Consider the following 16,399-nt stretch of genomic DNA (forward strand, 5'->3'; position numbering starts at 1 on the left):
CCGTGTGGCGAGCAACAACTCCTCTATGGATTGTCAACTTGAGGTGAAAGACGCAGCAGAACCCGTCCTGAATCGAACAGCTCGGGAGACGTGTCGACAATCGGCGTCGCGACTGAACATTAAACACTTGCATTTATCGCGTAAGTCAACAACAGAAGCGCCGTTAGCTCGTCTTTAATCCCCTGATTTGAGGCAGTTCAAAGCCACCGTGAGAAGAAGTTAATTCCATGACCAAACATTGTGAAAACTCAGTTTAAATACTAAATGTTCTCATGTTTACACAAACAATGAGAATTCCAAAGCATGCCGTATACACCGCGTAGATGAACATATGAATATAACTAATTTCCATCACTTTTCCAAAACTTTGGGGATTAGTTTTATTTATGACTTTTCCAGGGCTGAAAATTAAAAAATTTCAGGATTTTTCCAGATTTTCCATGACCGTACCAACCCTGAATGCCATAAGATTTGTACAATACTTCAGACTACACCTGCAAAAAGCAATAATAATAATACTACATTACATTTCTATAACGCTTTTCAGAATACTCAGACGCTTTACAACATAGTTAAAATATCCTAAAAGCTATGCAATAAAAGTAACTAAAATTACAATAAAAACAAACTATAAAAGTACAATGTGTTTTGTTGAATTGTCTAAAATTAGCGCGCTAACTCACTACTATTTCCAGTCTCTAAGCCGAGCCATGCAAATGACACCCTAAATTAGCCGTTTCCAGTCTTTATGCTAAGCTAATCACATCCTAACTCCGTACAAGAGAAATATTTCCCTCGTGCGGTGACAGCTATTAAAAAGAAGATGTTGACCTTTTCATGACCTTGACCTTTGACCCGATCGATCCCAAAATCTAATCAAATGGTCCCCGGATAATAACCAATCATCCCACCAAATTTCATGCGATTCGGTTTAATACTTTTTGAGTTATGCGAGTAACACGCATACAAATAAATAAATAAATAAATACACAGCGATCAAAACATAACCTCCCGCATTTTCAATGCGAAGGTAACAATCGCATGTTGCGGAATACAGTCAGTGGCATCTGCGATCCAAGAGAATCACCTCGGATGTTAATGGTTGCTGGAATGTGACGGAAGTAAGTGTCACACACACATTGACAGTACAAGTTGTCTTGACTGCATGAAAACTGAATCTCTCACACACTCAGAGAGATGACTTGGAGACCGTTAGAGATCAGATGGAGGCCGCTAACGACGCACACTTTGCTCTCTGGTGAACACATCTTTGGATTCAACACGTACCATTTTTATTTTTTTAAATTAATCAAATGATTCAAAAATATAGTGACCAAACGTCCGTCCCGTCTTCACGTAGCAGGGTTCTACCTCCTTTCAAATGGAGCGCCATGGATGATGGAGACTTCTGGAAATGAGGTTGGGATTATGTGCGAATGGTTGCATCTTCTTACCCTGAGCAATGAAGTTCTTCTCAAATTTATGGAGGAACTCGAGGAAGAGCAGGTCGTCAGAGGTCAGGGCCTCTTCTCCCACCACGGCCTTCATGGCCTGCACGTCCTTGCCGATGGCGTAGCAGGCGTACTGGAGGCGAGATTCAGAAAGATGGCGGTTCAGGACTTAATCGTAATCAAACGTCGTCTCTTTCCTCTTCTTACACCATCATTGTGAGTCAGGGTTCATACACATGACCAATGAACAGGTTCATTCACATGTTGACCAATGGACAGGTTCATACACATGACCAATGGACAGGTTCATACACATGACCAATGAACAGGTTCATACACATGACCAATGGACAGGTTCATACACATGACCAATGAACAGGTTCATACACATGACCAATGGACAGGTTCAGCCACATGACCAATGAACAGGTTCATACACATGACCAATGAACAGGTTCATACACATGACCAATGAACAGGTTAATACACATGTTGACCAATGAACAGGTTAATACACATGACCAATGGACAGGTTCATACACATGACCAATGAACAGGTTCATTCACATGACCAATGAACAGGTTCATACACATGTTGACCAATGAACAGGTTCATACACATGACCAATGAACAGGTTCATACACATGACCAATGAACAGGTTCATACACATGACCAATGAACAGGTTCATACACATGACCAATGGACAGGTTCATACACATGACCAATGAACAGGTTCATTCACATGACCAATGAACAGGTTCATACACATGTTGACCAATGGACAGGTTCATGCACATGACCAATGGACAGGTTCATCCACATGACCAATGGACAGGTTCATACACATGACCAATGGACAGGTTCATCCACATGACCAATGGACAGGTTCATACACATGACCAATGAACAGGTTCATACACATGACCAATGAACAGGTTCATTCACATGACCAATGGATAGGTTCATACACATGTTGACCAATGGACAGGTTCATACACATGTTGACCAATGGACAGGTTCATGCACATGACCAATGGACAGGTTCATCCACATGACCAATGAACAGGTTCATACACATGACCAATGAACAGGTTCATACACATGTTGACCAATGGACAGGTTCATGCACATGACCAATGGACAGGTTCATCCACATGACCAATGGACAGGTTCATACACATGACCAATGAACAGGTTCATACACATGACCAATGGACAGGTTCATACACATGACCAATGAACAGGTTCATACACATGACCAATGAACAGGTTCATACACATGACCAATGAACAGGTTCATACACATGTTGACCAATGAACAGGTTCATACACATGACCAATGGACAGGTTCATACTCATGTTGACCAATGGACAGGGTTCTTTTTTTGGACTTTTCCAGGTTTTCCATGACCGTATGAACCCCGTCAGGACTTTTAGTTATTCTTCCAAATTCTAGTCCTATTCAGAGGGCAGTAACCTTCTGTCTGGGTAACAGGTCACCTTTATTTTTAGGCACAAGAGTGTGTTATGATTGTTTACCAGCTGGTTTGAGACGTCGGCATGGTCCTTCCTGGTCATCCCCTCGCCGATGGCCGACTTCATCAGACGGGACAGTGAGGGCAACACGTTGATGGGTGGGTAGATCTGAAAGGCAACAACAATGTTTCAACTATTATACTTTAACGACACAGATTACAGAAATTCTCAGTCAAAACCTTTGTGGAGGTCTAGATCAGTGGTTCTCAAATTGGGGTACGTGTACCCCTGGGGGTACGTAAAGGCACTCCAGGGGGAGTTTTCTTTTAAATATATTTAAAATTAGCATCCATTCAAAAATCCTTGAAAAAAAGTTATTGAATAAATATTCAATAAAACACAAGTGTAAGTTCATAAACTGAATTGTATATTAAGTAGGCAATTTTATTTAATTATCCTAAAAACCCAGAGTCTCCCCCATATCAGGATGGTTTGACCCAACGTGGCACACGCTTAACGGTCCTGACCCGTCTATCACTGCCGGCTTTTAAACTCAAATAATGAAGTCGTGGTTGAAGCGTAGCAGCAATGCTGCTGAAAACACGGAGGGACAAAGAAGGCCAAAATCCCGTCAGTTTTCAGATGACTATGTTTTAATGGGATTTACGTCCACGCAGCGCCCTGAGGGGGCTCCACAAAATAGAACAAGAGATATATTTAATCGCTCAGCACCCCCCCCCCCCCCCCGTTAACACGTCTCGGGTCGCATCTCTCTGCCGTGATGCGCGCCGACACATCCGCGCACACAGGTGAGCACACTCTCACGAGCACCCCCCCCCCCCCCCTGCACGGACGCAGCGGCCTCAATGACGGGCAGCGCGAGAGGACTCATAGCGCGCATTAAAAAGAAACCCGACATGAAGTGGACTCACTGTGTCACACAGGGAAGCGTTGGCGTGCAAGAAAATGAGCCCTGTGTTACATGACGTTTTGAACGACAGCGTCAAAGTGATCAACTTCATAAAGTCAAGGCCACGCAATGCACACCTGTTTCGCCGCCTCTGTGAAAACATGGGAGCTGAACACACAACACTGCACACAGAAGTACGCTGGCTCTCTCGAGGGAGAATACTCAACCGGCTGTTGGAATTACGATCTGAAGTACACGCCTTTCTGATCGAGCACAGGTCTCCCCATGCCACCTTGTTCCAGGACACAGACCGGCTTGCAAAGCTGCTATCTGGCAGATATATTCAGCAAACTGAAAGAACTGAATGTGTCTCTGCAGGGCAAGGAGACCAGCATTTTAAACATGTATGACAAGTTGGGTGGCTTCCTGAAGAAAGCAGAGCTGTGGAGAAGGTCCTCTGCAGAGGGAGATTTCACCTGCTTTCCCCAGGTGGGTGCTTTTCTCTCTCATGAGGATGTGGACAGAGCTGCAGTCAAGTCGGTCATAGTGGGACATTTGACCAACGTGATTAAAGATTTTCATTCCTACTTTCCTGACCTGGAGGATAAATCTGTACAGCTGGATTGGGTGAGAAACCCATTTCTCTTGTCTGAAGCAAAGAGAAGCAAGCTACCTGTCACTTATCAGGAGAAACTCCTGGAAGTGTCATCTGACCGTGGCCTCCAGATGAAGTTTGCCACATCCACACTCACACAGTTTTGGGTGTGTGTGAAGCAGGAGCACCCTGACCTGGGACAGAAAGCTTTGGAGCAGCTGCTGCCCTTGCCTCCACATATTTATGTGAGGCCTCCTTCTGCAATGACTGTGATCAAAACAAAGCAAAGAAACAGACTGTGCCTGGAGAAGAGCTTCATCACAGCAGTGGCCTCGCTGCCACCAAGACTGACAAAGATCCTCAGTGAAGCACAAGCACAAGTTTCTCATTAAAATGTAAATGCTAAAGTATTCAGTTTAATGCAATGTTCATTGTTGACAGTTTAATAAATCCGACACTGATGGCACAGTGCTGTGTATTACTACTTTTTTCTTACCAAAGATTATTTGCGCTGGTTAGGGGGTACTTGGCTGAAAAAAGTATTTCACAGAGGGTACATCACTGAAAAAAGGTTGAGAACCACTGGTCTAGATGGAGGGGCATATGGACTTTGGGCTTCTCGCCACATGTCCATGACAGAGTTTTACATTAGATTAGATGTTTAAATTATGTACATTTCCACTAGTACCAAGATGGAGTCCCAGTTCTTTGCCCCAAGTGGATGAACGTTGCATTCAGACAAGTGAAGACCGATGGGTACCTGTCTGTTGTGCAGCTGCCTCTCAACGTAGATTTGACCCTCTGTGATGTATCCGGTCAGATCAGGAATGGGATGGGTGATGTCTGTTAAAAATAATATTTTTTTTTTTAAAAGGCACAAAAAGATGTATTCAATCACAACATACTATGGATGTAAACGCCACATATACCACCGAGTTTACATTCACAGTGAAGAAGAGCTACAGCTGAGACTCCACTCCTGTTCAACCAGATGGGAGGAGGCTCGTCATTCGTGTTGCTATGGTAACCGCAGGCATCAAAAATGTCTCCTCGTCAAAACAACGACTGGCCGAGAGATTCAGGAGCACGTGAAGAAACCGCTTCGAACGCATCAAACGCACGTGTTCAGAGTCAATAACCGTGTCTCCTACAAGGCGGGCGGATGTGAACATGTCATGTTGGGTCCCAACTTGAAAAAAAAAGAAAAAAAAGGCAGAGAATTCTCTCGGTGCCGATACGGCCGCCGCGCTCACCGTCATTGGGCATGGTGAGGATGGGGATCTGGGTGATGGAGCCGTTTCTGCCCTCCACCCGGCCGGCGCGCTCGTAGATGGTGGCCAGATCGGTGTACATGTAGCCGGGGAAGCCTCTGCGGCCGGGCACTTCCTCACGGGCGGCGGAGACCTACGGGGGGAGAGAGAAAGAAAAAGAGAGAGAGAGAGAGAGTGGTGGTGAGAGGGAGAGCGACACGATGAGGGCGGGGCCAAGCATAAAGTTAGAAGAGGGCACACGGTGGTCGCAACGTGCATTTACATTTTTATTTCAGCGAGTTTGAGACCACGTCGATGCTGCATTCATTCAATCATTAATTAAATAATGAATTCAATCATTCATTCATTGTTGGCAACTTGTTTGACACAGCAACAATGTTATTTGAGATTCGACTATGAGATATAATGAGATCTTGGCACACTCGGCACTTTATTTTCCTGGACACTTTAACCTGCTGGAAATTCACTTTGGTCACTGCCTTGTGTCTATGTTTAGTTTCCTCTGTATATTTAGTATTTTAGTATTGTTATTGTTTTATTTTTATTAATGCTCTAATGTGCACCGCTGCTGTGATCCTGAAATGTCCCCATGGTGGGACTAATAAAGGAATATCTTATTTGGAGTCGTGTTCATGTCAACTCCTCAGAGGAATATCGAGCTCTTTGGCTTCTAAAGACGCCACGACAGTCACCAGCTAGCCTCTTATTGTGAGCTAGCGCCAGAATGCTAACGGACTAGAATGCTAGGGCTGGAAACCAGCAAGAAACGGTGGTTCTAGACAAAGAAATTGATCGATGCTGGTTAAAAATGAAAAGAGACGGCTCGTACAATAACGTACAGCACTAACTCTGCTTTCTCCCCGGAGTCCTTTTGACTTCACGTCTCATGGGGTCATCGGACCCTATGAGACGGCATAGATCCTATCTGCCTGATGGATCATCGAGGTCTGGGTCGTGGAATTCCTGCTCCTGACTGCGCCACTGTCCTGTTGAGACTCCGCCCACTGTTGAGACTCCACCCACTCCTCCTCCCCACCGCCATCTGCCTGATGGATCGTGGAGGTCTCCATCGTGGAATATGCCTACTATGAACTATTCATACACTCTGTCATATTCATTGAATGTATTTAAACTCTAAATCTGTCCTTCTGTACACATTACATCTATTGTTCTGTCCATCCTGGAGAGGGATCCTCCTCTGTTGCTCTCCTGCAGGTTTCTTCCCTTTTTTCCCCCCTGAAGGGTTATTTGGGAGTTTTTCCTGGTCCGATGTGAGGTTTTGGGGCAGGGATGTCTATGTGTACAGATTGTAAAGCACTCCGAGACAAATTTGTAATTTGTGAAATTGGGCTATACAAATAAACTGAATTGAATTGAATTAATAGTTGGATGGCTGACATTTGTAGTATTATTCATGGTCAAATCCCACTTAACCACTAAGTCTTGAAGTTGTGGCGTCGTCTTCATCGCCTGCGACTTGAAATAGCCCTCGTCCCTCACCCTCCTTTTCAAAGGTTTTGCACATATTCTCTGCCAAGACCGCTTCTGAATCTTTCTGGGGTTTTTTCACTCGTCAATGAATTTGAAATCACGGATGCACGGTTAAAAAAAAGGTTCCTTTGATTCTCTATGCTCAGACTCTCGCTGTAAACTGCATACATGCTATGCTTAAACGGACATGCTATGATAGCCATGCAGCATGAGAGGTTCTGTGTCCTTCAGCTAGCAGTCTCTGGTAAGAATAAAGATTAGGGGAGCTTTAAAGTTCCTCTGTAACAGGGTGGAAAATAGACATATTTTTTTTATCTTAAAAAATACAAAATGTTGCTGCATTTTCTTTGCCACACAAAGTAGAAAGAAAATCTACTACATTTATTCGAAGTGACTCCAAATCCTTCACAAGACGCAAACAGCTGGTTGGACATGTTGCCGTTCTGTTTCCACAGGCCCTCCAGAAAAATCAGTGTTTCCTAAAGTCAAGTGATTGAAGAGCAAGAGGGATAGAAAAATGGATCCCCATTCAGCCAAGGGATCCAAAAAAGGTCGATGGGCCGGCTGAAACACTTACGAACTACATTTTCCACGCCCGCGACTTCAACCTTCGCCGCCCGCGTGAATGGGAGGCCAAGTTAAACGCGATTGTCCTCCCGGCTCTTTGCGTCGGCTCAAACACCCACCGAGCTGCCCGAGAGCCGACTGCCGACGCGGCGAACATGCGCCAAGGTTACGGACGGCAGGCGACGAAAGGAAATAACGCATAATGCACGCGGACCAATTAATAACCCGCATTGTGCCGCCGGCAAACTGTACCGCGTAAAAAGGAAATTATCACGAGAGACACAAAAGTGAGTCAAAGAGGGCCGACTCCTCGCCTCGAGGGGAGAGGCGGACCGGGGGGGGGGGGGGGACTTCATTTTGAAGCCGATCCGACTAGAATGAAGTTCAGGTATGAATGAAGGACACATTGACCTCCCTTTCAGCGAGCAGCGCAATGCGGCGGCGAGTCCAGCACCAGATGATTCACATTAAGAGGATTCCTCGCGTGTCACGCATGTGGACATTTTACACGGAGAAAACAAGAGCGGTCGGACATATTTCTGATGACCATCGCGTTATTAAAATAGCCGCCGACACATGATCCATATTCTCAAGTTAGAGGAAGATTTACTAAAAACAAAAAAGACATTGACCAGCTGATATAGGAAATGATAGACCTTTTTTTTTTTTTATGAACTATTTAAAGTGTTTACATCATTAGTAGGAGTGAAAGGGTCTTTTGGGGCTAAGTAACAAAGTAAATTGGTTTGGTTGAAAATCTTTTTTGAATGCCAGACTCATCCTTTAATCCTTTCAGACGTGGTAAAAGTGATGAAGTGAGAGGACCCCACGGCGCAGACCTTCATACCGCATGTCAGAGTGTTTCTGTAAATGCCTTAAACTAGACAGAAATTAAATGATGTTCTGGTAATTTGCCGAGCCCCGTCACTCATGCCGAGGACACATTAACGTGGATAATAAGCACTTCTTCAACGGGGTCTACTTATCAAGTCTCCATTTACTGGAACACTTTTCTTTTTTTTTCTCAGCAGGGCCAACAAGGAGTGAAATACGAGTTAGTTTTTTTACTGCTTGGCGCGTGTGAACATTGAGAGTGTGACCAGGCGGTCGAAGGCAGAGGAGGAGGAGGAGGAGGTGGTACCTCTCTCAGAGCATCAGCGTAGGAGCTCATGTCGGTCAGGATGACCAGGACGTGCTTCTCACACTGGTAGGCCAGGTACTCGGCTGTCGTCAGCGCCAGGCGGGGGGTGATGATGCGCTCGATGCTGATTGGTCACAGAAAAAAAATTACATGTAACATTCTGGATCGGTTGGCACAAGGATAGCTTTTCATTGCCCGGATCATTTCCAACTGATTCTTACGTGGGGTCATTGGCCAGGTTGAGGAACAGGCAGACGTTGTCCATGGAGCCGTTCTCCTCAAAGTCAGACTTGAAGAAGCGGGCGGTTTCCATGTTGACCTGGAAGGTAGCAGAGGCACCGGGGTCAGTCATCTGGACCCGCTTTGAGCAAATAGTTAGACACAAGCCCTTTACAGACATGAAATGTGCGACGGGACTTCAGGCTTCATGCATCGGTTACAGTGAAGGCATTCAAACCGATTAAAAGAAGATGTATTTCTCTTGTAGGAGTCCAATTATGGAACAATGTTAAAATGGATGTAAGAATGGTTTATTAAGGATTATTTCTAAAACTATTTTTGAGGGTTAGAAGTGTGAATATATATATATATATATATACACACACAATATATATATATATATAAATAAAATGTATGTGGATATATTTATATCTATATATTATTTTTAGTTTTCTTTATTTTATATATTTTCAGATTTTTTACATTATAATAACTTAGGATAGGAATATACAAGCATTCTTTGCTTCTTCCTATACCTTTTAGTCTTTCTGTTTTGTATATTGTATTGAATAATATTGTATTGCAATGATTGACTGAATAAAATACACAACAACAACCACCGAGGGGGAGACATGCGCTGAGGTGAAAGGTGAGGCGCATGAATCTTAAATATTGAAGGTTCTTATGCGTTCGTCAGGTTTCTCAAGTTCAGAATAACACGTAGCGGCGGAAATATGCGTCCTATAACAAATATTATGTCTGCTCCTCGAGAACAGATGCGCGCCTCACACCACACAACACTCTCGCAGGTTATCGGTATCGTTACATGAGGGAGAGGGGACTGAGACCCGGTCCTGTGAGGAGAGCTGAGGAGGAGATGGAATTCTCCTCGACAGTGTAGCGCCGATACGAGGTCAGGATGGCGTGAAGAAATCTGTGTTAAAGGGCCGAACTTTGCCTGGAAGAGAGAGAGAGTTCTTCTTCTCTCCACCTGTGTGTTGTCGGAGAGACTCCCGAGAGAGTGAATCTACCAGAACGAGAGAAGTTGTCGGCTCAATTCTTCCGAAGGCTCTACCGGGCATCCAATTTGGACTCTTTTAATAATGATCGTAGTCTGGCTTGTCGAAGGGAGGCAGTAAACGGTACTGCAACCGCGGGTTGGCGAGTTGTCTTGCTGTTGAAGCCTTTTAAGGACGGCTTCGCACATTTTTTCCAAGACTTGAAACAAGATTCACGTACGTCAATTTGATTAGTTATTGCGTCTCTCAGGCTCACGTCTTGAAGGGGCTGCAGTAAAAGCATCAAAACCTCACAACTGAGAAGCTGCAAGTTTGACATTTTTTGATGGGGGAAACAAAATGCTAAAAATGGTCACCGATAATTTCCAGAGCGTTCCTCGCGTCCGCAGGTCGAGGCGTCCTCGAGCGAGACGCCGAGCTCCAAGTTGCCCAGTGCTCCTAAATGCTTAAGATGGGCCAGATGACATGTACACGCATGTGGTAATTACACTAACGTTAACATATTTTTTTATAGCTTTTTGATTGGTCTCGACATTTTTATCAAGTTGTCAAAACACCAGACTAAAACTTTTAAATAAATACATTGTAAAACGTTCAACTTTTACGCTGAGTATTTAGGCCGAGACTACATTTAATCCCGAGCCATTCCGTTGGCTGAATAGAGGTTTATATACTCGAGAAAACATAAAATTTAGCGTTTTTTCTAAACAGATGCGCTGCCGTTATCGTGACCATGACGTCCTTCAGTTTGTCCGTGAAAGAGAATATTCATATCCACGTGTTGACTTGCATGAATCCATATTAACGCTGCGTTTCTCTCCTGCTAGACGAATCACAATGGGATGTGAATTGGTGGCGCAGTGAGAGAGGGAAGGATTAGTATTTAGCAAGTGAAGCAAGTCTATGTGTGTGTGTGTGTGAGGGGGGGGGAACAGGAGGAGCAGCTGAGGAGGCGAGAACTCGATACTGTGGGTCCGACCGCGTTAAAGGGCCTGTTGAATTAGTAACCTGCCGACGTGAACGGGGATATGCTCAGAGGGGCAGAAGTAACGAGAGGGACTTAAAGGTTAAATCACCTGGTGAATAAAAGACAGACAGCAGGGCGGGAGAGAAGGGACAGGGTGTCACGTCAGGGTTAAAAGGGGATTAGAGTCACAGATGGGGGGGGGGCGGCTTACCCCCATGGCTGCGAAGACGATGGCAAAGTTGTCGTCACTGTAGTCCATCACGTCCTTGGACTTCTTCACGAGGCCGGCCTGGCGACAGATCTGGGCCGCAATCTGAGAGAAAAAGAAAAAAAGAGAGAGAGAGAGAGAGAGAGAGACACACACAGTAGGATTTAGACATTAAAGTGTTCTCAAGGCGGATTCTGTGGAGTCTAAATCTGGTATCGAGTCTGCTTATTCGAGTGCAAATCCTTTTGAATCCATTATCGTACCCAATTGGATTTAGCTTTCAACATGTGCAAGTTCCGGAGGTTAAAATAACTTCTCAAAATACACACAGATTCAATCGAGATGTGCCGCGTGAAGGAATGCAGAAACACGAATAATATTACCATGTAGCTCCGCCCTGAAAACGAGAGGACAGGAAATACTCATTTCAAACCAAGTGGCGCTTACTTAGTTAAAGCACACCGTTAATCTATTGTAAGAAAATTGAAAGTTTGGAGAAAAAAAAAAACTTGGTAAGGACGGGCCACATTAATAAAAACCTTTCTGTCCGATATTCGGTAGAATTATGTCATACTGGTTCCGACCGTTCCTACGATCTTCATTCTGTAATCGTCTTTGCATATTCATTACACACCATGTATACTGATCTGGCATTGAGATATATATATATCTCTATATAGATATATATATGCGCATATAAATGTCTGTGTGTGTGTATATATATATATACACACACAAATATGCACATATATAAATAAACACACATGTATTTGTGGGTTTAAAGGGACAGTATATACAGGACTGTCTCAGAAAATTAGAATATTGTGATGAAGTTCTTTATTTTCTGTAATGTAATTAAAAAAACAAAATATCATGTGCATTCTGGATTAATTACCGGAATATTGCAAGCCTTTATTCTGATTTATTGCTGATTATGGCTTACAGCTTAAGAAAACTCAAATATCCTATCTCTAAATATTAGAATATCATGAAAAAGTATACTAGTAGGGTATTAAACAAATCACTTGAATTGTCTAATTAACTCGAAACACCTGCAAGGGTTTCCTGAGCCTTGACAAACACTCAGCTGTTATAAATCTTTTTTTTTACTTGGTCTGAGGAAATATTAAAATTTTATGAGATAGGATTTTAGAGTTTTCTTAAGCTGTAAACCATAATCAGCAATATTAAAAGAATAAAAGGCTTGCAATATTTCAGTTGATTTGTAATGAATCCAGAATGCATGACATTTTTGTTTTTTTAATTGCATTACAGAAAATAAAGAACTTTATCACAATATTCTAATTTTCTGAGACAGTCCTGTATATGCGCATATATATATATACACATACATACATATTTATATATATGCGCATATATATATATATACACACATACATATATAAATAAACAATTTTTTTTGTCGGTTTAAAGGGACAGTGCACATTAATTAAAACCAAGAGGCTTATTTTTTATCTGTAGTCCCGAGAGGCAGATAAAACATAAGCTTACATTAAACAGTGTTTGTACAATATTTACATCTCTTTTTTTCAGTTGAAAAAAATAAATAAAATTCACACAGATTTAGAATATCAGTTTGTGGTGGACATATTCCACGAATGTATGAAAACAAATAAACATATCTCGTCTTCCAGTCGTTTAGGAAATGCGTTACACCTAAAACAGACCACGCGCTTCGCCTCGACGGAAACCACCAAAACCAAGTAGAGGGAGGAGTCCGTGTGACACTTCACGAAATGTGTGGAATGGAAGAGGAATTTCACACTCATCACAATGTCACTGGCCCCCGGCGTTGATCCGGCCTGACCTCTCCGTGCTCCGCGAGTTCAGGCACCTGGCCCATAGAGGCTGACCGCCACACGCATGACCTCAGTGACACGGCGCTTCATGAGACAATGAGCCACGTTTTCACACCATCCCGATGGCACGGCAAGCGGGTCGTCATTAGGCGGGACAACGCTCGCCGTATTTGGGTCGGTTCTGCAGCTGGGACTCTTTTTGATCATTCTCTTCCAAACCGCGGACGGGATTGGGGTGGGGGTTGACGGCTGGAGTTAAGAAACACAATGAGCGTTTAACTAATTACAACTAATGCCAAAATGTTCATAATTCAATGCCCAATCTTGTGATATGCGAAGGTATGCGTTCTACTGAGTGCCCGTTCTAGTTTTTTTAAAGTATCGGTTCAGGCACCGTTTAGGCACCGGTATCGGAAAAACCCCCAAACGATACGCATCCCTCGTCTTTCCTGCTGAGGAATTCTTTCACCCATTTTTTTTTTTTTTTTTACTGTTGCCAACTTTTGTAACCATAACTACGGCACTTACAAAACTCGCCTCAGTCAAATGTTTGGCTAAAGACAGGAGATATTCCACATATATAAACAAACTTGTAATTTAAGTGGGACAACCGAGTCACGCACATCTATTGTGAGGTTTGAAAACCTTCAAAAAAGGAAGCAGAAGTCAAATTGTTGTCATGGGACACTGAGAAAAACAGCGGGCTCGTATAAATGACCCGAGTCATCAATGTTATACATTTCCATTGGGAGGATGACGCGGAAATAAACATCGCCCGTGAGCTTTTGTCTTCCTAGTTCGACTCCAGAGTGGAAAATGTTTGAATCTATTAGAAACTAATTGAAAGGGTTATGGGTTTGGGACCGCCCTAGACCTCCCACGCTCGACGATGACACAACCCCCTGAAGGCTATGAGCGATGCAGTTCTTCTCAAACAGCGGATCTCAAACATATTTAATGTTAATCGTTACCATTAATAATACGATTATTATTCATCGTCGGTGGCCTAGAGGCGAGTCCTGTCCACAGTATGTGGCCCTTACAGGATGTTATTAGCTTCGCATTGAAAATGCAGATGGTTATGTTTTGATCGCCGTGTATTTATTTATTTATGTATTTGTATGTGTATTACTCGCATATCTAAAAAAGTATTAAACCGGATCGCATGACATTTGGTGGGATGATTGGTTATTATCCGGGGACCATTTGATTAGATTTTGGGATCGATCGGGTCAAAGGTCAATGTCAAGGTAATGAAAAGGCCAAAATCTTCTTTTTACCATGGCACGGTAAATTGTTATCCAATTGGCATGCAACTAATGCCAAAATGTTCATAATTCAATGCCCACTCTTGTGATATGCGAAGGTATGCGCTCTACCGAGTGCCCGTTCTAGTTTATAGAGTGGAATGGATTGAAATCCACTGGCCGACGATGGCGAAGAGGTTGCTGTTGTTTTGCAGATAGACGGATGTATAGCGGAGGAGAAGCCCCCCCAGCAGAGATGAGGAGGGGGCAACACCTCCAGGTTACTTTTATTTTCAAACTTGTAGTCGTCGGGCCCACCGATGCAGAACTTCCGTTGCCAATTTACTTTCGTTCAGAAAGCATTCGGAGGATGCTGGTAATCAGACATCAGAGGAATCTTTCCCCGTAGCGGATGAAATAAAAAGGTTTGGTGGTTCTCACCTCGTTGTGGGGCAGCCCGGCAGCGGAAAAAATGGGGATCTTCTGCCCTCTGGCAATGCTGTTCATGCCATCGATGGCTGAGATGCCGGTCTGGATCATCTCCTCGGGGTAGATACGACACTGAGGGTTGATGGGCTGACCTGGAACACAAAGACACGGCCACATTAGACAGTCTAGGTGGATGCACCTGCACTTTTAGGACTGACTGTAATGGAGGCGAGATGGATGATTGAGCCATGTTCATGAAAGAAGTTCCCTACATTTCATATTCCATTGCTATAGTAAAATCATAATTTTCCCATTTGTGTTAAAGGATGGTCTTTTATTCAGAGAGACACATTGCCCTGCACAATACAAATGGAAGAAACCCAACATGCTGATAAGAATTATCGTTTTAATAAAGCATCTTCTATTTGGTTCAGAACATATCCTACAAAATGACAGGAAGGCATACCCATGATGTCCAGGTAGTCCTCGGCCAGAACATTGGGCCCGCGGTCGATGGGTTTTCCCGAGCCGTTGAACACACGCCCTGAAAAGAAGCAGATGTCCTTTAAGCCGAGCGGATACCGTCTTCTATCTGATAAATACGACTTAGTTTTCTCTGGAAGTTGAATTTAAAAGATAATTACTGAGAAACCCAATCAAATGAAATTCATTAGATGACAGTTGCAACCACATCTGATCTATTCTGTTTTGTTATCAGACTCTAAACAGATAAGATTGGCTCTGTTGGCTCTTGCCAAGTCTACAAGTAACAAGTAATTATAAAATTCACTTGAATGATACTTGAATGATACTTGAAAAACAAAAGCAGGTTTACTTTCTGCTGCTATTGAAATGCATGCAACCTTGTGCTGCGCTTAGACAATTACACTGATTGAAACGTTCAAGAATATCGAGACAAAAAGGTTGGATTCAGCGCCGCTTTGCTTTTCGCCCATTTACCGAGTAGATTGGAAAAGTAAGTAAGTAAAATAAGCTTGTTGAAGGGAAATGCAGAGCAACACTTTAAATAGCATTCAACGTGCTTTAAAATCGTCGGCTTTGTTTTTAAAAGATAGAAGGGTGAACTGTAAAGAAACCTGAACTGTGGATTACTCAGAGGAATATTTACTTCATTTTGGTTTACATATGCAAATAAAAATAAATAAAAATCAGGTCGTCATACCAAGCATGTCCTCCGACACGGGGGTCCGCAGGATGTCGCCGGTGAACTCGCACGCCGTCTTCTTGGCATCGATGCCGGATGTTCCCTCAAACACCTGAGCAAACGGAGGCATAAACGAGCCGTTAGGATTTCAATCAAATCTAAAGGACAAGTTTCAGTTTAGTCCACATCAGTAGATGATTAGAGATAAACTACCCTTCAGAAGTTTGGGGTCACCCAGACAATTTGGTGTTTTCCATGAAAACCCACTTTATTTATCAAATGAATTGCAAAATTTACAGAAAATATAGGCAAGACATGACCAGGTTAGAAATAATGATTTTTAATTGAAATATTCATGTTGTTCTTCAAACTTTTCGCTCAACGGAAGGCCAGTTGTATAGCTTCTCACCAGCATAACTG

General features: G+C 43.2%; 1 protein-coding gene across 1 annotated transcript in view; it reads right to left on the bottom strand.

Annotated features, from left to right (window-relative positions):
* Positions 1-16,399, bottom strand: part of atp6v1ba (ATPase, H+ transporting, lysosomal, V1 subunit B, member a) — a 30,653-nt gene that overhangs the window by 1,767 nt on the left and 12,487 nt on the right. The window contains exons 4-13 of the mRNA XM_056435239.1: positions 15,998-16,091; positions 15,281-15,358; positions 14,827-14,966; positions 11,322-11,423; positions 9,127-9,224; positions 8,906-9,029; positions 5,689-5,839; positions 5,196-5,278; positions 2,994-3,098; positions 1,455-1,584 (exon numbers count right to left, since the gene is read on the bottom strand). Of these exons, the coding sequence (XP_056291214.1) occupies positions 1,455-1,584; positions 2,994-3,098; positions 5,196-5,278; positions 5,689-5,839; positions 8,906-9,029; positions 9,127-9,224; positions 11,322-11,423; positions 14,827-14,966; positions 15,281-15,358; positions 15,998-16,091 (1,105 nt within the window). The remainder of the gene's footprint in view (positions 1-1,454; positions 1,585-2,993; positions 3,099-5,195; positions 5,279-5,688; positions 5,840-8,905; positions 9,030-9,126; positions 9,225-11,321; positions 11,424-14,826; positions 14,967-15,280; positions 15,359-15,997; positions 16,092-16,399) is intronic.

This window comes from Pseudoliparis swirei, chromosome 17 (assembly GCF_029220125.1).
Source record: "Pseudoliparis swirei isolate HS2019 ecotype Mariana Trench chromosome 17, NWPU_hadal_v1, whole genome shotgun sequence".
NCBI classification, from domain to species: domain Eukaryota; kingdom Metazoa; phylum Chordata; class Actinopteri; order Perciformes; family Liparidae; genus Pseudoliparis; species Pseudoliparis swirei.